Genomic DNA, 25,043 nt, shown 5'->3' with positions numbered 1-25,043 from the left:
CTGTATATGTGTGACCAACTGGGTTCAGAAACTCAGATCTCCTGTGCGCCACAAGACTGTGTTAGCCCTTCAGTTATTTACGTGCACCCGTAGTATCTGCATGGCCTTGTATCCAGTCTCCTTTAGGTATAGGTGTATAGCCTTGAGGCATAACGTCTACCAGAGGGTTGTAATTCAGCTGTAAAACCACCAGGTGGCGCATGAGAGGCAGATATTTGGGCAAAGCTGATACATTTTTACATTTTAGTAGACGCTCTTATCCAGAGCGACTTACAGGAGCAATTAGGGTTAAGTGCCTTGCTTTAGGGCACATCGACAGATTTTTCACCTAGTCAGCTCGGGGATTAGAACCAGCGGCCTTTCGGTTACTGGCACAACGCTCTTACCCACTAAGCTACCTGCCGCCCCAGACCAAAGCAATTGGAACTTAAACTGTTACAGTGAATGCATGGAAGGATGTGGGTTTGAGAGTGAAAAGAAACACAGATTTGTTAAAAACAAATTATGAAAATAAAGAGTAAAGCGGAGTGGTTTGTAATATGGCAGATCATATGAAGAGGGTGGACTTGAAGGGAAAGGTTGAGAGAAGGGGGAAGTCCTTGAGCTGTCTGTGTGGGCTAGATCACCGGTCCATCATGCTGATAGACAGTTATCCTGTGTATACAACTCCCTTAAAGCTGGGGGGAAAGGAGAGTAAAGAGTTAGGTGTGTGTATATATATATATATATATAGCGTGTGTGTGGTTACCAGGCAGTGTGCAGAGTGTGTCGGGCAGAGTGGTCAGGGCGTTTCCATGAAGATCTAGAACCTCCAGCACCTGCAACCTGATACTCTCTGGGACACACACACACACACACACACACACACACACACACACACACACACACAGCCCTGTGTTTCCTACAGATAGAGAGCTGGGCTGATGGCCTTAATACTTGAGAGGCTATGACTCTTACCTAGAGCTGAGCGATGTTAGGCGAGTCTAGTAACTTTAGACCCTGGTCTTGGCCCAGGTAGAGCCTCTCTCTAATGCTGGCAGAGGGCCAAGGGGAAGCCTGGGAAACGGTTAGCTGACACACCCAGACACCTCAGCCTGCGGCTGGGGAACAGACAAACACTAAATATATACAGTAATATAATTGTGTGTGTGTGTATATTAATCTGTATGTATATGTGTAATATTTGTGTGTGTGTACCTCAGTGAGTAGGTTGTTGTCCAGTGCTAGTGTCTCTAGCCTCTCCAGTGTGAGGATCAGGAGAAAGTGATGTCCGACTGTTCTCACTAAGGTCCAGTTCTATTAGACCCCTTAGACAGCAGAGGTCAGCCTAGCCACGCCCACCTGCTTCAGATACAACACCTGCAGCTCTGCTAACATACACACCTGACAGGGAGAGAAAGGATGAGTGTGTGTGCTGGTGGGGTCATTTGTGTGTGTGTGTATCTTTGGGGGTAGACACCCCAGTGGGTTCCCAGACAGGCTGAGTTGTGCACTGAGGGCAGCCAGGCATCAAGGCAGACACCTAAGCCTGTTCCATGACAAGTCGAGGCCCCAAGTGTTCTGTACCTCAGATTTCCAGGTTAACCCATAGTGTATGGCAGTTCCATGTGGCTCCCTGTTTTCTATATAGAGCACTACTATATGGCTCCCTATCAGTGGAGGCTGCTGAGGGGAGGACGGCTCATAATAATGGCTGGAATGGAGTGTATGGAATGGCTCGGGCTAGGCCCCTTAGTTCCAGTGAAGGGAAATCTTAATGCTACAGCATACAATGACATGATTCTGTGCTTCAAACTTTGTGGCATCAGTTTGGGGAAGGCCCTTTCCTGTTTCAGCATGACAATGCCCCGTGCACAAAGCAAGGTCTATACAGAAATGTTTTGTTGAGATCGGTGTGGAAGAACTTGACTAGCCTGCACAGAGGCCTGACTTTAACCCCATCAAACACCTTTGGGATGAATTGGAACACCGACTGCGGGCCAGGTTAATCGCTCAACATCAGTGCCCGACCTCACTAATGATCTTGTGGCTGAATGGAAGAAAGTCCCCGCAGCAATGTTCCAACATCTAGTGGAAAGGCTTCCCAGAAGAGTGGAGGCTGTTATAGCAGCAAAGGAGGGACCAATTCCATATTAATGCCCACGATTTTGGAAGGAGTTGTTGTTCGACAAGCAGGTGTCCACATACTTTTGATAATGTAGTGTGTGTGTGTGTGTGTGTGTGTGTGTGTGTATGTATAGAGTGTATTGTATCTGACCTGCAGACATAGTAGAGCTCCAAGTGTCTCTGGTACATTCTCCAGCTGGTTCTGGCTAACATACAGCTCCCTCAACAGTCGCAGGCTGATGACCTCAGCAGGCAGGGTAGTCAGGCTGTTCTCCAATAGGCCCAACAGCTCCAGGTTGTAGAGGTTCTGACAGAGGCCATAGGATAGCCTCTCCAGCTCTAGCCCATATAGCCATAGCTCCCGCACCTTGCCAAGACACTGCAGTGCGTTCTGCAGACGATCACTTCCAGTCTTCCGTACCAGGCTGAGGTCCAGTGGATTGTGGCTGAGGTCTAGAGAGCGTAGTTACGGTAGGCATCCCAGCTCCTGGCACACGGTGCCCAGCCGGTTGAGGTAGAGAACCCGCAGGCTGGTGAGGCGGGAGATGTCAGATGGGATGTGTTGGAGCTGGTTCCAGTCCAGGTGTAACTCCTCCAGGTGGACTGGGTGGAGCACCGGGGAGGGGAATGCCGTAAGACCCAGTCCAGGAACAGGATTTTAGCTTGCCAGTCCCTAGGCATTGTGAACCCAGTAGGCTCACGCTCCAACCGCCCATCTCGCACCACCAGCTCTACGTTTTCATAGAAGTGGACGACAGAGAGCATCACGCTACCTTTCACGATACCATTTTACATTTACATTTAAGTCATTTAGCAGACGCTCTTATCCAGAGCGACTTACAAATTGGCCACAGAGAGGAGTTGGCACTATCTATGTTAGCACCAGAGTTACAATTGCTAGAACTCAATCCAATTCAGGTCAACGTTAAGTGTTGGCTAAACAGGTGGCCATCTTTGAGGTACCACAAGGAACATTCAAGGGACATCTCCTTAGGAACGTTCAGGATTCAATGTGTGCTTTATTAACAACCAACTAACATTACGAAGTTCATGACTGCCATAGTAACTACCAGAGCCATACCATTGTTCTATATGTAGAACATTGAGCAATCGAAACCTTTCTTAGTGTTCTATGCAAAAATGGTCATTACCATGGCAACTATATCACATTAACATGTTGGCCATATTCGGTGTACCAGCCATATTGCAAATGTATGAAAATCATATTTTATTTTCTTTCTTGTTTTCCTTTATATAACCAGGAAAATACCTTTTTGAGATTAGAAACCTCTTTTAAGAAGTAGGGCCTGGCAAGAGGTCAGCAGGAAGTAGTCAGTGTGAACATACAACACAAGAGCATGATACAAATAGGACATGAACAGAGAAGTTACTTAAAACAGTTTATTAGATATTTATTAGAGTGCATGTATACATCATGTACACTGACACTGATGATAAAAGTATGACTGAATGTGCGCTAGGTGGGTAGTGTTATTAGGGGTTTAGGGTGTGTGTGAGGAGTTAAGATGCAGTTGTGTATTTGTGAGGGCCAGAGCTGCGTTGCTAGCAGGATTTCCATTCTGTCCGTAGCTGGGTGTCCAGTAGTAGTGCCTCTTCAGCCCATGGAAGACCTCGGCCAGACACACACACCCGTCCACCTCGTACACACACACATCGGTCTGCTCCGACGACAGACGGCCACTGGACAGCAGATCACTGAATGCCTGGGGAAGGGGAATAAGAGTGTGGGTTAGAGTGTGATTTTGATTGTGGGTGTGTGTGTTTGTGTGTGTGTGTTACCTGACAGACCGGCTCCTCCAGTCTGTTCCCCCAAATGTAGATGTGTGTGAGAGTGTTGTTAGCCTGCATGGCCCGAGACAGAGACACCAGACCAACAGTAGCTATGTTATTACTGGGTATAGACAACCTGGAGAGATGGAGCGAGAGGGAGAAGAGAGAGTTGGATAAATCCTGGGGTGTTCAGTAGGAACGAAAATGTAGAAAAAGTTTTGAAACAAAGTGAAAAAGGCATGTACTAACTGAACTTGTCCAATAAGAAACACTCAAGGGTTGGGGGTGGGTTAAATGTGAGGTGTGTGTGTGTGTGTGTGTCTCACGCTTTGAGGTTGCAGGTGGGCAGGGCGATAGCCTGGCTGAGGTAGAGGGCGCCATCATCTTCGATGCGATTGGACGCCAGGTCCAGAATCTCCAAGGTTCCATTGTTCTTCAGGACATTTGCTAGACACCGCGCCCCGTCACGAGTCATACGGTTACTGAGCAGAGGAGAGACAGAGAAGAGGGGTGTATGGTGTGAGTAACTATGAGCGTGCTTATGGTCTGAGTAACTATGTGTATGGACTGTGAGTGTATGATGTGTCTGTGTATGGTGTGTGTGTGTGTGTGTGTATGGTGCGTGTGTGTCTGTGTATGGTGCGTGTGTGTCTGTGTATGGTGCATGTGTGTGTGTGTATGGTGTGTGTGTGTCTGTGTATGGTGCGTGTGTGTGTGTGTATGGTGTGTGTGTGTGTGTGTGTGTGTACCAGCGTAGGTCCAGGTATTTGAGGGTGTAGTTGGTTCTCAGGGCTTCAGTGAGTCTCTCCACTCCAGAGTCAGTCATACCCATCTTCCCCAGGTGCAGCTCCCTCAGACACTGATTAACCACCAACATACTTGACAGATGGACCGCTGTCTCCTCCTAGGACAGAGAGAGAGATACAGAGTCAGATGAAACCCTGACGAAGGCAGCTTAGCTGTTGAAATGTTGCTTTATTAAACGTATTGCATCGTAGCCATTAGAGTTTGCAGTTTTTCCTTTTATTTTCTAAGAAAGAGACAGTCACACAAAACATGCACACATGTTCTTCTGACATGGTAGTCTTTCTGAAGACATTGTGTGTAGTGTACCTGGTGGCTGAAGAGTAGAGGTCTGCTGATGTTGACAGATCGGAGGCTCTTGTTATTGTTCAAGACGATGGCAAACGCTATCACACTCTGAGTCCCCTACACAGAGAGAGAGAGAGAGAGAGAGAGAGAGAAGTGGCCATGTCCGAATACCGAAACTTGCGTCCTAAATAGTAGGCCGTTTGAGTATGCAAAAAATAAATCAACGAATAGCGGGAAATAACGCAATCGTGCATGACGAATTCTTAGAATGCGAAAATGTGTTTTATAGTATGTGAATTTTCGAAAATCGAGTATGGTTTAAAAGCCAGGATGTTATACTAATTTCAGCTCTTCATCTAGTAGAATTCAATGCACACGTTTCCGGTGGTGTTCAAATGTAGGCTAAGTAGTTTCTGTTCTCTTTAAAATCTTTTAATTTTTTTAGTGGATTTCTGTTTTCTCATTGAAAAGTGTTTATTTTTCTCTTGGCCTTCGTCAGAGCTTTTAAACTAAATATTAAACCATCTTTTGATTTCTGAATGTGTAGTCACCGGGGACTCAGGATGTGGCTGCGTTATTGTTGTCATGTTAATCAGGCCTTTTGATTTAAACATATGGATTGTTTTAGTTTTTGGCAGATATCTAAGCTTGGATGTCGGCCCACCACCTTAAGCTCAACCTCGACAAGACGGAGCTGCTCTTCCTTCCGGGGAAGGCCTGCCCGCTCCAAGACCTCTCCATCAAGGTTGACAACTCGACGGTGTCCCCCTCCCAGAGTGCCAAGAACCTTGGCCTGACCCTGGACAACACCCTGTAGTTCTCTGCAAACATCAAAGCAGTGACTCGCTCCTGCAGGTTCATGCCTTACAACATCCGTAGAGTACGACCCTACCTCACACAGGAAGCGCCGCAGGTCCTAATCCTGGCACTTGTTGTTGGCTGGGCTCCCCGCTTGTACCGTCAAACCCCTGCAACTTATCCAGTACACTGCAGCCCGACTGGTGTTCAACCTTCCCAAATTCTCCCATGTCACCGCACTCGTCCGCACACTCGACTGGCTCACATCCAAGATGGCATAGCAATGTGGTCATATATTATGTTGTGTCCTCGTGTAAATAGCCTGTTTTTTTGTATTTTTTCGTATATATTTCTCTATCTCACTTTCCATCCTTAACTAAATATACTTTCCTGCAACCCGCCTCACCCAATGTGGTACGGATTCTATTATTTCTTCATACCTTTTATCAAGAACCCACGGCTGAAACTAGCCAGCTAGCCAGCTAACTAGCTACTTGCTATTAGCTATTGCTATTAGCCACCATTAGCGGTCTTCACCACTGTCCGTGGCCTTCACTACCTACCAGCCAGCTCTAGCCTGGACAATTATTGGCCAGTCTGCACAGCGTGCTATCGACCCAGAGCATTTAGGATTTTCTGCCGGAATCACTGAATCACTGGACCTTAACACCGGATCATCACAACTAGCTAGCTGCAACCGAATGGATGTTGTTGTTGGCTAATCACCACTAATCACCACTTGTCCCGAAGCTAGCACCAGTTAGCCTTGAGCTAGCCTCGAGCCAGGCCCATCTCCCGGCTATCCACCTCTCTGTCAACCGGACGGGATACGGAGCCCCGCCGATCCATCAAGACTGGTCTGCCGACGTAATCGTCTGATGTGGTTTCAACAGGCTTCCCGTTGCAACGACCACGAAGATCCATCTGCTAGCACCTTTACACAGTACCCCATCCTGTTTATCTGTTTAGCCTCAGCCCAAACTTTCGTCGCCATTACCAGTTGTTGTCTTAGCCCTCTCGAATAACACCTGTGATTGCGTTATGCCTCTCTCCCATGTCAATATGCCTAGCCTATTGCTGTTTGGGTAAGTTGTTATTGTACTATTTCACTGTAAAGCCCCCAGTCCCGCTCAACCTCCCTCAGATAGCTTCTTTGTCCCACCCCCCATACACGCGGAGACCGGCTCAATCGGTACCTCCAGTGATGCTATCTCTTTCATCGTTCCCCAATGCTTAGGTGTACCTCCACTGTACTCATATCATTCCATATCCTTGTCTGTACATAATGCCCTGAATCTATTCTACAACGCCCGGAAATCTGCCCCGTTTATTCTCTGTACTCAACGCACTAGAAGACCAGTTCTTAAAGACTTTAGCCGTATACTTATTATATTCCTCCTCTGTTCCTCTGGTGATGTAGAGGTTAACACAGGCCCTGTAGCCCCCAGTATCACTCCTACTCCCCAGGCGCTATCATTTGTTGACTTTTGTAACCGTAAAAGCCTTGGTTTCTTGCATGTTAACATCAGAAGCCTCCTCCCCAAGTTTGAGTTATTCACTGCGTTAGCACACTCTGCCAACCCTGATGTTCTAGCAATGTCTGAATCCTGGCTTAGGAAGGCTACCAAAAATTCAGAAATGTCCATCCAGAACGACAACATTTTCCGTCTAGATAGAACTGCCAAAGGGGGCGGAGTTGCAATCTACTGTAGAGATAGCCTGCAGAGCTCTATCATACTATCCAGGTCTGTGCCCAAACAGTTTGAGCTTCTACTTCTAAAAATCCACCTTTCCAGAAATAAGTCTCTCACTGTTGCCGCTTGCTACAGACCCCCCTCAGCCCCCAGTTGTGCCCTGGACACCATATGTGAATTGCTTGCTCCTCATCTATCCTCAGAGTTCGTACTGCTTGGTGACCTAAACTGGGAAATGCTTAACACCCCGGCCGTCCTACAATCTAAACTAGATGCCCTCAATCTCACACAAATGATCAAGGAACCTACCAGGTACAACCCTGAATCCGTAAACATGGGCACCCTCATAGATATCATCCTGACTAATTTACCCTCTAAATACACCTCCGCTGTCTTCAACCAGGATCTCAGCGATCACTGCCTCATTGCCTGCGTCCGTAATGGGTCTGCGGTCAAATGACCACCCCTCATCACTGTCAAACGCTCCCTGAAACACTTCAGCGAGCAGGCCTTTCTAATTTACCTGGCCCGGGTATCCTGGATGGATATTGACCTCATTCCGTCAGTAGAGGATGCCTGGATGTTCTTCAAAAGTGCTTTCCTCTCCATCTTAAATAAGCATGCCCCATTCAAACAATTCAGAACTAAGAACAGATATAGCCCCTGGTTCACCCCAGACTTGACTGCCCTTGACCAGCACAAAAACATCCTGTGGCGTATTGCATTAGCAACGAACAGCCCCCGCGATATGCAACTTTTCAGGGAAGTCAGGAACCAATATACACAATCAGTTAGGAAAGCAAAGGCTAGCTTTTTCTAACAGAAATTTGCATCCTGTAGCACTAACTCCAAAATGTTTTGGGACACTGTAAAGTCCATGGAGAGTAAAAGCACCTCCTCCCAGCTACCCACTGCACTGAGGCTAGGAAACACTGTCACCACCGATAAATCTACGATAATCGAGAATTTCAATAAGCATTTTGCTACGGCTGGCCATGCTTTCCACCTGGCTACCCCTACCCCGGCCACCAGCTCTGCACCCTCTGCTGCAACTTGCCCATGCCCCCTCCCCCGATTCTCCTTCACCCAAATTCAGATAGCTGATGTCCTGAAAGAGCTGCAAAATCTGGACCCCTACAAATCAGCTGGGCTAGACAATCTGGACCCTTTCTTTCTAAAATTAGCCGCCGAAATTGTCGCAACCCCTATTACTAGCCTGTTCAACCTCTCTTTCATATCGTCTGAGATCCCCAGAGATTGGAAAGCTGCCGCGGTCATGCCCCTCTTCAAAGGGGGTGACACTCTAGATCCAAACTGTTACAGACCTATATCCATCCTACCCTGCCTTTCGAAAGTATTTGCAAGCCAAGTTAACAAACAGATCACCGACCACTTCGAATCCCACCGTACCTTCTCCGCTATGCAATCTGGTTTCTGAGCTGGTCATGGGTGCACCTCAGCCACGCTCAAGGTCCTAAACGATATAATAACCGCGATTGATAAAAGACAGTACTGTGCAGCTGTCTTCATCGACCTTTTACATTTTACATTTACATTTGAGTCATTTAGCAGACGCTCTTATCCAGAGCAAATTACAGTTAGTGAGTCCATACATTTTTCATTCTGGCCACCCATGGGAAACGACCCCACAAACCTGGCGTCTCACAAAGACACAGTAGTTGGAACCCAAAATCTCAAATTTGGACTCATCAGACCAATGGACAGATTTCCACAGGTCTAATGTCCATTGCTCGTGTTTCTTGGCCCAAGCAAGTCTCTTCTTCTTATTGGTGTCCTTTGTAGTGGTTTCTTTGCAGCAATTCGACCATTAAGGCCTGATTCACGCAGTCTCCTCTGAACAGTTGATGTTGAGATGTGTCTATTACTTGAACTCTGTGGAGCATTTATTTGGGATGCAATCTGAGGTGCAGTTAATTGCCGATTTCTGAGGCTGGTAACTCTAATGAACTTAACCTCTGCAGCAGACGTAATTCTGGGACTTCCTGTCCTGTGGCGGTCCTCATGAGAGCCAGTTTCATCATAGCGCTTGATGGTTTTTGCAACTTCACTTGAAGAAACTTTCAGTTCTTGAAATGTTCCGTATTGACTGACCTTCATGTCTTAAAGTAATGATGTACTGTCGTTTCTCTTTACTTATTTGAGCTGTTCTTGCCATAATATGGACTTGGACAAATCCCCGCCTTATCTTAGCTCATTGGTCACCATAGCAACACCCACCCGTAGTATGTGCTCCAGCAGGTATATCTCACTGGTCATCCCCAAAGCCAACACCTCCTTTGGCCGCCATTCCTTCCAGTTTTCTGCTGCAAATGACTGGAACAAACTACAAAAATCTCTGAAGCTGGAGACACTTATCTCCCTCATTAACTTTAAGCATCAGTTGTCAGAGCAGCTTACCGATCACTGTACCTGTACACAGCCCATCTGTAATTACCCCAACTACCTCATCCACATATTGTTTATTTACATTGTTATTATTTTGCTCATTTGCACCCCAGTATCTCTATTTGCACATCATCTTCTGCACATCTATCACTCCAGTGTTAATACTAAATTGTAATTATTTTGCACTATGGCCTATTTATTGCCTTACCTCCATAACTTACTACATTTGCACACAGTGTATATAGATTTTCTATTTTCAATTGTGTTATTGACTGTACGTTTTTGTTTATTCCATATGTAACTCTGTGTTGTTGTTGTTTTTATCGCACTGCTTTGCTTTATCTTGGCCAGGTCGCAGTTGTAAATGAGAACTTGTTCTCAACTGGCTTACCTGGTTAAATAAAGGTGAAATAAATAAAAATAAAACATCCACTACAAGACCATGGCACTTTCCTATGGAGCAGCAAGATGAACTGCCCCTTCCTACCTTCAGCCTCTGCTCAAACCCTACATCCCAACCCGAGTATTCCATTCTGTCACCTCTGGTCTCTTGGCCCTCCCACCCCTACTGGAGGGCAGCTCCCGCTCAGCCCAGTCCAAGCTCTTCTCTGTCCTGGCACCCCAATGCTGGAAGTAGGGCATCAGAGTACCTGCCCTTCTCCGAAAACATCTGAAAGCCTACCTATTCAAAGAGTATTTTAAATAATCTCACAGAACCCCCCCCACACGCTAGTATGGGTATTCGGACACTGTGTGTGTGTGTGTGTGTGTGTTAGTTAGTTAGTTACCAGGTCAGAGTCGGCCATGTCCAGCTCCTGTAGTGTAGAGTTCCGCTGCAGCATGCTGGCCAAGTGCATGGCTCCTCTGTTCCCTATCTTATTACCAGTCAGCCTCAGAGACAGGAGGGCTTCATTAGACTGGAGATAGGGAAAAACACACACACTTTACATGGTGTATACAAATGGAGAGATCCTGTATTCAAGACTTCCTGTATGTTGTTTATGTGGTCTATATAGCTACTGCATAGTGTGTTTACAGTGGGGGGAAAAAGTATTTAGTCAGCCACCAATTGTACAAGTTCTCCCACTTAAAAAGATGAGAGAGGCCTGTAATTTTCATCATAGGTACACGTCAACTATGACAGACAAAATGAGGAAAGAAAATCCAGAAAATCACATTGTAGGATTTTTTATGAATTTATTTGCAAATTATGGTGGAAAATAAGTATTTGGTCAATAACAAAAGTTTCTCAATACTTTGTTATATACCCTTTGTTGGCAATGTCACAGGTCAAACGTTTTCTGTAAGTCTTCACAAGGTTTTCACACACTGTTGCTGGTATTTTGGCCCATTCCTCCATGCAGATCTCCTCTAGAGCAGTGATGTTTTGGGGCTGTCGCTGGGCAACACGGACTTTCAACTCCCTCCAAAGATTTTCTATGGGGTTGAGATCTGGAGACTGACTAGGCCAATCCAGGACCTTGAAATGCTTCTTACGAAGCCACTCCTTCGTTGCCCGGGCGGTGTGTTTGGGATCATTGTCATGCTGAAAGACCCAGCCACGTTTCATCTTCAATGCCCTTGCTGATGGAAGGAGGTTTTCACTCAAAATCTCACGATACATGGCCCCATTCATTCTTTCCTTTACACGGATCAGTCGTCCTGGTCCCTTTGCAGAAAAGCAGCCCCAAAGCATGATGTTTCCACCCCCATGCTTCACAGTAGGTATGGTGTTCTTTGGATGCAACTCAGCATTCTTTGTCCTCCAAACACGACGAGTTGAGTTTTTACCAAAAAGTTCTATTTTGGTTTCATCTGACCATATGACATTCTCCCAATCCTCTTCTTGTCACGGTTAACTAAGCCAGAACCCAGAAGCAGACCAGGACACGGTACGTGAGACAAAGGTGAGTGTTTATTTATAGAGTCCGAGTGTAGCTGAATAATCCAGGGAACAGAGCGGGTGGCGTGGATGGGTTGTTGAAGGTGCAGTGGTTGGTCCGGTACTGGCTCGGCAGCCGCCGACCATCAGGCAGAGGTTGGGTGAAGGTTCCGGGTGAGAGACTGCAGACAGAACAAAACGGAGGTGAGAACACAGCAAATCAACAAGGTGCAAAACAACAAAACTAACGCTAGAACTCAAAGGCTGATACGCTGACAAACATACTGTTCATGGCTAACGATCCGGCAGGAACTGGATGTTGGCCCAGAGCCTAAGAAGGGTGATGATCAGGACCAGGTGTGCAGATTGCTGATGGGATGCAGGTGCGGAAAACCAGAGCGCTCCCCGGAGCGTTCCCCGAACCCTCGGGAAACTGGAGAATACGAGCAGGAACACTAGTCACCAGACAGGACCCGACTCAGACAGCCGGGATCGTCACAGTACCCCCTCCGACAACGCCACCGGGCGAACTTCCCGGAGCGCCAGGATGGAGGCGGTAGAAGTCACTGATGAGGTCTGCGTCTAGGACCTGTCGCCGCGGAATCCAACTCCTCTCCTCAGGGCCATACCCTCCCAGTCCACGAGATACTGGAAATCCCGGCCCCGCCGTCTGGAATCCATGATGCGACGCACCGTGTAGGGCAGGACCACCTCCGATCATCCGAGGAGGAGGAGGAGGAGGCGGAGGAGGCAACAGAGGACTGAGGAAGACAGGCTTGAGGCAGGAGACATGAAAGGTGGGATGGACTCTGAGCGTCCTCGGTAGTTTGAGTCGAACTGCCACTGGATTGATCACCTTCTCCACCACAAACGGACCAATGAACTTCGGTAACAACTTCCTAGACTCAGTCCGTAACGGAAGATCCCGTGTGGCCAACCAAACCCCTATCTCCGATGGTATAGGTGGGAGCGGGAATCCGGCGACGATTCGCCTGGAGCTGATACCGGTCCGAAACTCTAAGGAGTGCCTTTCTGGCCCGATGCCAGGTCCGGTGGCAACGCCGAATATGGGCCTGAACAGAAGGCACTGAGAGCTCCTTCTCCTGAGAAGGAAACAGGGGAGGTTGGTAGCCATACAGGCACTGGAAGGGGAGACATCCCAGTGGCAGATGTAGGAAGAGTATTGTGGGCATACTCAACCCAAGGCAACTGAGAAACCCAGGAGGTGGGGTTGGAAGAGACCAGACAGCGTAGCGTTGATTCCATCTTCTGGTTGGCTCTCTCCGCCTGACCATTGGATTGGGGGGTGAAAACCAGATGTGAGACTGACCGTAGCTCCAATGGCCAAACAGAAGGACTTCCAGACAGCAGAGGTAAACTGAGGGCCACGGTCGGAAACGATATCACTGGGCAAACCGTGGACCCTGAAAACCTCCCTAACCAGGATCTCGGACGTCTCCGAGGCAGAGGGAAGCTTGGCAATTGGCACAAAGTGGGCGAACTTGCTGAATCTGTCCACGATAGTCAGAACTACCGTGTTCCCCTCAGAGGCGGGCAACCCCGTGACGAAGTCCAGGGCCAGATGCGACCATGGTCGCCGGGGAATAGGAAGGGGGGTGAAGTAGTCCAGAGCTGGGCCGATTGGTACTCTTATTCTGCGCACACACTGGACAGGCAGCAACAAAACCCCGAGTATCCTCGGCCATGGCAGGCCACCAAAAACGTCTGCGAAGAAACGCCATAGTCCGAGCCACGCCAGGGTGACAAGCCATCTTGCTTGCGTGGGACCATTTGAGGACAGCAGGACGAACCGACTCAGGCACAAACAACCGACCGGGTGGACTGCTATCGGGACCGGGCTGAGTCCGAAGGGCCGCCAGCACCTCCTCCTCAATCTTCCACATAACTGCTCCCACGACGCAGTTCCGGGGGAGGATTGTCTCGGTCTTGGACCCACTCTCCTCCGTCTTGGAGAACATCCGGGACAAGGCGTCCGCCTTGCCGTTCTTAGATCCAGGTCGAACGTCAGGGCAAACTTGAATCGTCCGAAAAACAACGCCCACCTGGCCTGACGGGAGTTGAGACGTTTAGCCGATTGCACGTAAGCAAGATTCTTGTGGTCCGTCCAGACAATAAACGGTTGCTCCGCCCTCCAACCAGTGGCGCCACTCCTCCAAGGCAAGTTTCACCGCGAGAAGCTCCCGGTTACCCACATCGTAATTCCTCTCCGCAGGCGAAAGGCGACGAGAGTAGTAGGCGCAGGGATGGAGTTTACTGTCCGTGGAGCATCGCTGCGACAGGATGGCGCCAACTCCCACATCAGACGCTGGGCCCACTTCAACGACGAACTGACGGGCCGTGTCCGGTTGAGAGAGAATCGGTGCGTTGGTGAATCGCCTCTTCAAATCCAGAAACGCTCGATCCGCCTCCGGATTCCACTTGAAGGTCCTGATGCTGGAAGTCAAGGCAGTTAACGGAGCGGCCACACGGCTGTAATCCCGGATGAATCTGCGGTAGAAATTCGCAAACCCCAAAAATCTCTGGAGCTGCAATCTCGTACCGGGCTGGGCCCATTCCAGAACCGCTCTAACCTTCTCCTGGTCCATCCTAATCTCTCCCCTGGAGATGATGTACCCGAGAAAGGATGTCGTGTGGGCGTGAAACTCGCACTTCTCGGCCTTCACGAACAGGCGATTCTCCAACAATCGCTGCAGCACCTGCCGGACATGCTGGACGTGGTCGGAAGGTTCCTTCGAGAAGATCAGAATGTCATCCAGGTAAACAAACACAAAGAGACCGATCATATCTCTCAGGACGTCGTTCACCATACTCTGGAATACCGCTGGAGCATTGGTCAGTCCAAACGGCATCACCTGATACTCGAAGTGACCCATCGGTGTATTGAAACCCGACAACCACTCGTCCCCTCTCTGATCCGGACCAGGTGATACGCATTGCGTAGGTCTAGCTTGGTGAACACCGTAGCACCCTGTAAGGAGTCGAAGGCAGAACTCATCAAGGGCAGGGGATACTTGTTCTTGATCGTGATGTCATTCAACCCCCGATAATCAATACACGGTCGAAGAGAGCCATCCTTCTTACCCACAAAGAAGAATCCTGCCCCCAGGGGTGATGACGAGGGCGAACGAGACCAGCAGCTAGGGACTCCTTGATGTAGGTCTCCAACGCCTCACGTTCAGGTCGGGAGATACTGTATAACCTTCCCTTGGGGTAGACAGCTCCAGGGACCAGGTTGATGGCACAATCATAGGGTCGGGTGGGGAGGGAGTGACAGAGCCTTCTGCTTACTGAAAACTTCCCCCAAATCGTGATATGTCTCGGGAACCAGGGACAAATCTGGGGGTTTAGCCTCAATCACCTGACTGGGAACCGAATGGGGGCAGGCAGTCTTGAGACAGTTAGCATGACAATCAAGGCTCCAACTCGTTACCTTGCCCGTCACCCAATCGAACGTGGGATTGTGTTCCTTCAGCCAGGGGTATCCAAGGACCAGAGGAACATGGGAAGACGGCAGAATGAAGAATGAAATCATCTCAGAATGATTCCCCGACAACCGCATCTTAACCGGTTCAGTCCTCATCGTGATACGTGCCAGACTACTGCCGTTCAGAGTGGTCGCTTCAATGGCTTCCGGCAATTGCTCCTTGGAAAGCCCCAGCTGTTCCACCAACTCGGCATCAAGAAAGCTTCCATCGGCACCTGAATCGATAAAAGCGTTAAGCGCTAAGCTCTGATTCCTGTTCACAAGGGTAGCCGGGAAACGGGGTCTGACAGAGGTACTGAGAGGTTGAAACTGGCTCGCTAAAAGTCCTCCCAACTTTAGCGAGCCGGGCAGTTTGACGACCGCCGGGAACAGGTGGAGATGTAATGTCCCGAGCTACCACAGTAGAGGCAGCAGTTGGTCTGACGTCTCTGTTGACGCTCCTCCTTGGTTAACCCGTGCCGCCCCACTTGCATGGGTTCAGAATCGGGAGAGAGGACCTCTCCACTAATCCATTGTGGAGGAGAATGATCGACGTGTTCTGGTCCACCACCCGACCCGACTGGGAACTGAGAAGCTGATCGGTTGGACGGAACCCCATTGCTTCTCCCTCCTTCGCTCTCGGACTCGATTATCCACCCGAATAGACAAAGCTACCAAGCTGTCCAGGTCACTAGGCTCCGGATAGGAGATCAACTCATCCTTGAGCTGCTCCGACAGACCCTGGTAAAAGGCCGCTTGCAGAGACTCCTCGCTCCACCCACTCTCCACAGCCAACGTCTTGAACTCGATCACGAAGTCGGCCACGCTGCGAGTTCCTTGGCGAAGCGAAAACAGGCGCCTAGCTGCGTCCTCCCTCGGACGGAATGGTCGAAGAGCTTCCTCATCTCGGCCGCGAACCCCTGGTATGAAGCCATGCAGGGATCCTGTCGTTCCCAAACGGCTGAAGCCCACTCCAGCGCTCGACCACGCAGCAACTCAATCACAAAGGCTATCCTAGCCTTGTCTGTGGCAAAAGAGTAGGGCTGTAGATCGAACACTAGTCCACACTGCATAAGGAAGGAACGGCATCTTCCCAGCTCTCCCTCATACTTATCCGGCGTCGGAACCTTGGGCTCACGGATGGACACAGCTTCAGAAGCGGCAGGCGAGATGGGTGAAACCGGTAGTGGATCCTCCACCGGACACTTGCGTTGGTTCTGGACCTCCGTCAGACCGGTAGAAAGGTTCCGAACTGACAACGCGATCTCCTGTAGTACCGTGCTATGATAGCCCAACATCTTCTCCTGCTGGGTAATAGCATGGCGAACAGAGTCCAGGTCCGCTGGGTTCATTACGGGCCGGATCGTTCTGTCACGGTTAACTAAGCCAGAACCCAGAAGCAGACCAGGACACGGTACGTGAGACAAAGGTGAGTGTTTATTTATAGAGTCCGAGTGTAGCTGAATAATCCAGGGAACAGAGCGGGTGGCGTGGATGGGTTGTTGAAGGTGCAGTGGTTGGTCCGGTACTGGCTCGGCAGCCGCCGACCATCAGGCAGAGGTTGGGTGAAGGTTCCGGGTGAGAGACTGCAGACAGAACAAAACGGAGGTGAGAACACAGCAAATCAACAAGGTGCAAAACAACAAAACTAACGCTAGAACTCAAAGGCTGATACGCTGACAAACATACTGTTCATGGCTAACGATCCGGCAGGAACTGGATGTTGGCCCAGAGCCTAAGAAGGGTGATGATCAGGACCAGGTGTGCAGATTGCTGATGGGATGCAGGTGCGGAAAACCAGAGCGCTCCCCGGAGCGTTCCCGAACCCTCGGGAAACTGGAGAATACGAGCAGGAACACTAGTCACCAGACAGGACCCGACTCAGACAGCCGGGATCGTCACACTTCTGGATCATCCAAATGCACTTTAGCAAACTTCAGACGGGCCTGGACATGTACTGGCTTAAGCAGGGGGACACGTCTGGCACTGCAGGATTTGAGTCCCTGGCAGCGTAGTGTGTTACTGATGGTAGGCTTTGTTACTTTGGTCCCAGCTCTCTGCAGGTCATTCACTAGGTCCCCCCGTGTGGTTCTGGGATTTTTGCTCACCGTTCTTGTGATCATTTTGACCCCACGGGGTGAGATCTTGCGTGGAGCCCCAGATCGAGGGAGATTATCAGTGGTCTTGTATGTCTTCCATTTCCTAATAATTGCTCCCACAGTTGATTTCTTCAAACCAAGCTGCTTACCTATTGCAGATTCAGTCTTCCCAGCCTGGTGCAGGTCTACAATTTTGTTTCTGGTGTCCTTTGACAGCTCTTTGGTCTTGGCCATAGTGGAGTTTGGAGTGTGACTGTTTGAGGTTGTGGACAGGTGTCTTTTATACTGATAACAAGTTCAAACAGGTGCCATTAATACAGGTAACGAGTGGAGGACAGAGGAGCCTCTTAAAGAAGAAGTTACAGGTCTGTGAGAGCAAGAAATCTTGCTTGTTTGTAGGTGACCAAATACTTATTTCCACCATAATTTGCAAATAAATTCATAAAAAATCCTACAATGTGATTTTCTGGATTTTTTTCTCTCAATTTGTCTGTCATAGTTGACGTGTACCTATGATGAAAATTACAGGCCTCTCTCATCTTTTTAAGTTGGAGAACTTGCACAATTGGTGGCTGACTAAATACTTTTTTCCCCACTGTATAAATAATGTATACATCCATACTGAATGACGTTACACATCAGGTCCAAAGAGCACATACAGTGCATTTGGAAAATATTCAGACCCCTTCCCTTTTTCCACATTTTCTTATGTTACAGCCTTATTCTAAAACGGATTAAATAAATGTTTTACCTCATCAATCTACACACAATACCCCATAATGACAAAGCGAAAACAGGTTTGTAGAAATGTTTGCAAATGCATTTAAAATAAAAAAACAGAAATACCTTATTTACGTAAGTATTCAGACCCTTTGCTATGAGACTCGAAATTGAGCTCAGGTGCATCCTGTTTCCATTGATCATCCTTGAGATGTTTCTACAACTTGATTGGAGTCCACCTGTGGTAAATTCAATTGATTGGACATGATTTGGAAAGGCAAACACCTGTCTATATAAGGTCCCACAGTTGACAGTGCATGTCAGAGCAAAAACCAAGCCATGAGGTCATAGGAATTGTCTGTAGAGCTCCAAGACAGGTTTGTGTCGAGGCACAGATCTGGGGAAGGGTACCAAAAAATGTCTGCAGCATTGAAGGTCCCCAAGAACACAGTAGCCTCCATCATTCTTAAATGGAAGAAGTTTGGAACCACCAAGACTCTTCCTAGAGCTGGCCATCCGGCCAAACTGAGCAATCGGGGGATAAGGGCCTTGGTCAGGGAGGTGACCAAGAACCCAATGGTCACTCTGACAGAGCTCCAGAGTTCCTCTGTGGAGATGGGAGAACCTTCCTGAAGGACAAAGATCTCTGTAGCACTCCACCAATCAGGCCTCTATGGTAGAGTGGCCAGATGGAAGCCACTCCTCAGTAAAAGGCACATGACAGGCCGCTTGGAGTTTGCCAAAAGGCACCTAAAGGACTCTCAGACCATGAGAAACAACATTCTCTGGTCTGATGAAACCTAGATTAAACTCTTTGGCCTGAATGCCAAGCATTACGTCTAGAGGAAACCTGGCACCATCCCTACGGTGAAGAATGGTGGTGGCAGCATCATGCTGTGGGGATGTTTTTCAGCGGCAGGGACTGGGAGACTAGTCAGGTTTGAGGGAAAGATGAACGGAGCAAAGTACAGAGAGATCCTTGATGAAAACCTGCTCCAGAGCGCTCAGGACCTCAGACTGGGGCGAAGGTTCACCTTCCAACAGGACAACGACCCTAAGCACACAGCCAAGCCAACGCAGAAGTGGCTTCGGGACAAGTCTCTGAATGTCCTTGAGTGGCCCAGCCAGAGCCCAGACTTTTACCCGCTCTAACATCTCTGGAGAGACCTGAAAATAGCTGTGCAGTGACACTCCCCATCCAACCTGACAGAGCTTGAGAGGATCTGCAGAGAAGAGTGGGAGAAACTCCCCAAATACAGGTGTGCCAAGCTTGTAGCGTCATACCCAAGAAGACTCAAGGCTGTAATCACTGCCAAAGGGGCTTCAACAAAGTATTGAGTAAAGTGTCTGAATACTTATGTAAATGTGCTATTTAAAAAATTAATATATTATACATTTGCAAACATTTCTAAAAAACTGTTTTTGCATTTCATTATTGGGTATTATGTGTAGATTGATGAGGGGGGAAAACGATTTAGTCCATTTTGGAATAAGGCTGTAACATAACAAAATTCGGAAAACGTCAAGGGGTCTGAATACTTTCCGAATGCACTGTATGTTGTTTTATGTGGTCTATCTAGCTACTGCATAGTGTATTTATAAATAATGTATAAATACATACAGTCAAACTCTTTGCGATATATTCAGCTCCGTCTGTCTGAATGTCATTACACATCAGGTCCAGAGAGCGCAGACACACATTCTCCTGACACAATATAACACACAACAACACACAGGTTAATTGGATTTGAATTGGATTTTAGGAAATGGGACCAGTGTTCTCATCGACCTCCATTATATGTGACCAGGTTACCTGGAGGAGGTCAGCGAGGTGTTCTGCCCCCTCGTCTGTGATGCAGTTATACCTCAAGTCCAGACCTGTCAATCAACAACACACCTGGATGAACAACAACACACACTGACATGAGAGTGCATCTCAATATCTATAAGTGAAGTTCTCTCCTCTCCTTCATCTGCACTGATCTGAGCAGGGCTGACTGAGTTGCGGCTGACAGTGAAATGCGTCTAAAATATGTGTGAAGATAATGTGTCTTGAGTATAATTTAAAATGTTGCATCAATAAGAAGGGGAGGGGTGTGTGGCGAGGTTATGGTGCCTCTCTGTCACGAATTCCGCCGAGGCTGCTCCTCCTCCTTGTTCGGGCAGGCTTCGGCGTTCGTCGTCCCCGGAGTACTAGCTGCTACCGTTTGATGTTCTCTATGTTTGTTTGGTTTTGTCTTGTTGGTGCACCTGTCTCGTATTATGTATTGATTATGTCACCTAATAGTTTCCTTTGGTTTTGTTTGCAGTTGTGTGTTGTTGTACGCCTGTCCGTGTGGTGTATCGTTATTGTGTTCTCGAGTTTTGAGTATTTTACGCACTGTTAGCGTGATCGCTCGCCTCCTGTGTTAGAGGCACGTTATTTTTGGTTATTGCCTTTTGACCATTAAAGTCGTTGCGACTAAGCTTCTGTGTCCTGCGCCTGACTCCAACACCGCATCCACATCAGCCGTGACAGAACAACACACCATACTATGGAGTCAGCAGGAGCAGCGGCGCCGACCGAGTCGCTGGAGGATCGGGTCAGCTGCCAGGACGCCAGGATCCAGCAACTCGGCTCCGCCATGCAGGAGGTGATGAACACCCTGCGCCGATGGGAAAGGGGAGGCGTGCCCACACCTCCTCCTACATTACCACCACCATCGGCCAGCCCCACCAGACCAGCTCCGGAATCCAGTGGGATTCGGCTCTCGCTCCCGAGGGCGTATGATGGCACCGCAGCCGGGTGTCAGGGGTTCCTCCTTCAGGTGGAACTCTACCTGGCCACCATACACCCGGCGCCCTCGGGATACGAGAGCGTTTCCGCCCTCATCTCCTGTCTCTCCGGCAAGGCGTTGGAGTGGGCCAACGCCGAATGGAGGGGAATAGACGCCGCCACCATCAGCTACGCGGAGTTCTCCCGCCGCTTCAGGGCTGTTTTCGATCACCCTCCTGAGGGTAAAGCGGCGGGGGAGCGTCTGTTCCACCTCCGACAGGGGAAGAGGAGCGCACAGGAGTTCGCCCTGGATTTTCGGACTCTAGCGGCGGATGCGGGGTGGAATGAGAGGGCCCTCATCGACCACTATCGGTGTAGCCTGCGAGAGGACGTTCGTCGAGAGCTGGCCTGCAGGGACACCAACCTGTCCTTCGACCAGCTAGTGGACATGTCCATCCGTCTGGATACCCTGCTGGCCACCCGCGGACGTCCCGAGTTGGGGCCGTCCATTCCATCCCCCAGCACCTCCGAGCCGAGCCCTATGGAGCTCGGGGGTGCTGGCGCTAGAGAGAGAAGTAGGGAGACCCGGCATGGGAATGAGACGACAGGCCTTAGAGAACCGATCCACAATGACCAGAATAGTGGTATTCCCCTGCGATGGGGGAAGGTCCGTGACAAAGTCCACCGAGAGTCGAGCGCCGATCTCCACCGCAGTGAGGGTCCAGTATACGCCCCTGGAGATCGAGTCTGGCTCTCGACTCGAAACCTGCCCCTTCGCCTGCCCTGCCGGAAGCTTGGCCGGCGGTTTGTGGGGCCTTTTAAAGTCCTGAGGAGATTGAACGAGGTGTGTTACAAGTTACAACTGCCTAATGATTATCACATTAACCCCTCGTTCCATGTGTCTCTTCTCAGGCCGGTGGTAGCTGGTCCACTCCAGGAGTGTAAGATAAGAGAGACCCCTCCGCCCCCACTGGACATCGAGGGGGCTCCGGCCTACTCAGTCCGGTCCATCGTGGATTCGAGACGCCGGATGGGGGGTCTACAATATCTCGTGGAGTGGGAGGGGTACGGTCCGGAGGAACGGTGCTGGGTGCCTAGGAGGGACATTCTAGATCCATCCCTCCTGACTGAGTTCCACCCGAGTCATCCTACGCGCCCTGCTCCACGTCCTCCTGGCCGTCCCCGAGGCCGGGGTCGGCGCACGGCTGGAGCCGCGCGTCAAGGGGGGGGGGTACTGTCACGAATTCCGCCGAGGCTCCTCCTCCTCCTTGTTCGGGCAGGCTTCGGCGTTCGTCGTCCCCGGAGTACTAGCTGCTACCGTTTGATGTTCTCTATGTTTGTTTGGTTTTGTCTTGTTGGTGCACCTGTCTCGTATTATGTATTGATTATGTCACCTAATAGTTTCCTTTGGTTTTGTTTGCAGTTGTGTGTTGTTGTACGCCTGTCCGTGTGGTGTATCGTTATTGTGTTCTCGAGTTTTGAGTATTTTACGCACTGTTAGCGTGATCGCTCGCCTCCTGTGTTAGAGGCACGTTATTTTTGGTTATTGCCTTTTGACCATTAAAGTCGTTGCGACTAAGCTTCTGTGTCCTGCGCCTGACTCCAACACCGCACCCACATCAGCCGTGACACTCTCTCTCCAGAATGCATGCATATGTAGGAAAGTGCCCATTTGGCAATGTCTGATTTCTGATTGTCTTAACTCACCACATACATCACTAATAAGATTAGCTTTTCAGTAATTTTTTATTCCTTCGCCTCACACAAGTCAAGGAAGTATTTTATTTTTTATTTTTTACATCCATTGCAAATGATAGTTCCTCAGTATTTGAAAAATCTTTCCAAAACTCCCGGCCTCGATAATCACCGAGTCTCGGTGTGAAAGCGCAAAATATCATGATCTGATGATCCCATATATCCAGTGGAAACGTCATAAAAAAACAGCTGTCTGTTCACTGCGCAGGAAACTCTGAGGGTCCAGAATAGGTTAGACACAATGTTGCAAGTTCGATAGTGACAGCTTCCGCGGACCCAGTGATGATTTGATACAATGTTGCACTTCACTAGCAATAGTTCAAGTCAAGACAGATAGAAAGGGAGGCAGACAGGCGGAGTAGAGAGATTAATGTGATTGAAAGAACCCGAATTTTCATCAGGATATTTTCTACTGTTTTTATTTTGTCGGCTTTAAGCCTATGTATTTTACTTAGTTGATATGGAAGTTATAGGCCTACTGCTGCATTGGCCCATAGGCTTATATATTTATTTAGCCACCTATCGATCACAGTGTCAATGTGTCTATATAGCAGAGGCTAGTGCTCTCGCCACAGTAGAATTTTAACTTTTAGATTTGTATCATTTTACTTAAGATTTTTATGATTAACCAAGTGACAATGATTTTGAGAAACGAAAACGTTATTATTGAAATAAAGTGTTCCACGAAAATACGCATATAAAATTATTCATAATTGCCACGCAGATCGGTAGAAATGGTTGGATAAATTGTAAGCTTCCCCAAACTTGAAACTCACGAGCTGGCTATATGGTCTTTACTATTACACCCATAAAAAATAAATAAAATAAAAACACTGAACGCGTAAGCGCGTGCACAAATAGGAGGTCCCTCAAAAAATTTGCCTATGGAAATTAAAGGCCCGTCCAACTGATTCGTTCTGGTGCCGGCCCTGGATCTGAGAACCCAACAGGAGAAAGCATATCCCTATACTTCCATGTCTACAATGCTTTCACCTATCCTATCCTCACTTCGCAGTCCAGTGATGGAGAAGAGGATCCCACTTGAGGATTTTGTTAGAATGCATCCAAATGCAGGCTATGGTCTCAACAGTATAAACATGATGACCTAGCTACCTGTCACTGAGTCGTTGTCTCGGAGGGTTCTGGACAAAGCGAGAGCATCTTTGTTGGTCACTTTTTCTACTTTTCTCAGCCTGTCGTTCCCAGTCAGTTTGAGTGTGATGTCTCTACGGAATGCAGACAGACAGACAGACAGGCCTTGGTCAAGCTCGTTCGTGATGCTGCTAGAAAATTATCTGTGCATGCCATGAGGCTGCAAACCTACCCTGTCTTCCCCTCAGTCTCTTGCAGGACTTCTAGAATGTATCGATTAGTTCGTAGTTTTAATTCTTTGCAGACAGAGGAGTAAACCTCTGTAATACTACCCATAGTAGCGAAACTTTAGGCTAGTTGCGAATGTCAAAACACCAGTCAAGCCCCCGTGACATGAAGGAAATGTTTACGTTTCTATGGCAACATAGGCGCGCCGTATTGCTGGGAAAACCAAACATGCAAGCGAAGAAACGCGCGCCCAACATTCATTAGAATTATTCAATCTCTGATGATAAAATATACAAAAATATTTAAAAACGTTAACTTGAACCTTTAATCCACACTAATGTAAAATGTTAAATGGGTAAAACATAATTATACTGGTGCATGTCTCTAGAAAGTGCCTTCAGAAAGTGTTCACACCCGTTGACTTTTTCCACATTTTGTTGTGTTACAGCCTGATTTTAAAATAGATTAAATTGAGATGTTGTGTCACTGGCCTACACACAATATCCAATAATGTCAAAGTGGAATTCAGTTTTTCGAAATGTTTACAAATGAAAAGCTGAAATGTCTCGAGTCAATAAGTATTCACCCCCTTTCTTACGGCAAGCCTAAATAAGTTCAGGAGTAAAGATTTGCTTAACAAGTCACATAATAAGTTGCATGGACTCACTCTGTGTTCAATAACAGTGTTTAATGTGATTTTTGAATGACTGCCTCATCTCTGTACCCCACACAGTCCCTCAGTTGAGCAGTGAATTTCAAACACAGATTCAACCACAAAGACCAGGGAGGTTTTCCAATGCCTCGCAAAGAAGGGAACCTATTGGTAGAAGGGCACCTATTGGTAGATGGGTAAAAATATAAAAAGAGCATGGTGAAGTTATTAATTACACTTTGGATGGTGTATCAATACACCCAGTCACTACAAACATACAGGCCTCCTTCCTAACTCAATTGCCGGAGAGGAAGGAAACTGCTCAGGGATTTATTTCACCATGAGGCCAATGGTGACTTTAAAACAGTCACAGAGTTTAATGGCTGTGATATGAGAAGAAAACTGAAGATGGATCAACAACACTGTAGTTACTACACAATACTAACCTAAATGACAGAGTGAAAAGAAGGAAGCCTTTACAGAATAAAA

At 48.3% G+C, this 25,043-nt stretch overlaps 1 protein-coding gene across 2 annotated transcripts; it reads right to left on the bottom strand.

Annotated features, from left to right (window-relative positions):
• Positions 1 to 3,513: 3,513 nt before the first annotated feature.
• On the bottom strand, positions 3,514 to 24,071 carry lrrc34 (leucine rich repeat containing 34). Of its 2 annotated transcripts, XM_041861320.2 has the most exons (10): positions 23,907 to 24,071; positions 23,696 to 23,808; positions 19,886 to 19,950; positions 19,694 to 19,777; positions 10,676 to 10,804; positions 5,011 to 5,106; positions 4,647 to 4,801; positions 4,224 to 4,379; positions 3,907 to 4,033; positions 3,514 to 3,830 (listed from the first exon to the last, which is right to left on the bottom strand). In XM_041861320.2, the coding sequence occupies exons 1-10, from the start codon at positions 24,008 to 24,010 to the stop codon at positions 3,609 to 3,611; spliced, it is 1,251 nt and encodes a 416-aa protein (XP_041717254.1). In that variant the 5' UTR covers positions 24,011 to 24,071; the 3' UTR covers positions 3,514 to 3,608. The 2 variants fall into 2 exon arrangements, with proteins under 2 accessions (XP_041717254.1, XP_041717255.1); XM_041861321.2 differs by lacking the exon at positions 3,907 to 4,033 and having other exon boundaries at positions 3,630 to 3,830.
• Between the last annotated feature and the right edge of the window lie 972 nt (positions 24,072 to 25,043).

Source organism: Coregonus clupeaformis, chromosome 34 (assembly GCF_020615455.1).
Source record: "Coregonus clupeaformis isolate EN_2021a chromosome 34, ASM2061545v1, whole genome shotgun sequence".
Lineage (NCBI taxonomy): Eukaryota > Metazoa > Chordata > Actinopteri > Salmoniformes > Salmonidae > Coregonus > Coregonus clupeaformis.
This window is presented reverse-complemented; position numbering and strand designations above follow the sequence as displayed.

Bases quoted from the DNA above. Each gene is read 5' to 3' on its own strand.
- lrrc34 (XM_041861320.2), bottom strand. From the start codon at position 24,010: ATGGGTAGTATTACAGAGGTTTACTCCTCTGTCTGCAAAGAATTAAAA. The intron at 5,107-10,675 runs GTAACTAACTAA...CTCTCTGTGTAG, and splicing joins ACATGGCCGACTCTGACCTG to GGGACTCAGAGTGTGATAGC. The intron at 4,034-4,223 runs GTGAGACACACA...CCATCTCTCCAG, and splicing joins CCCACCTGCAACCTCAAAGC to GTTGTCTATACCCAGTAATA.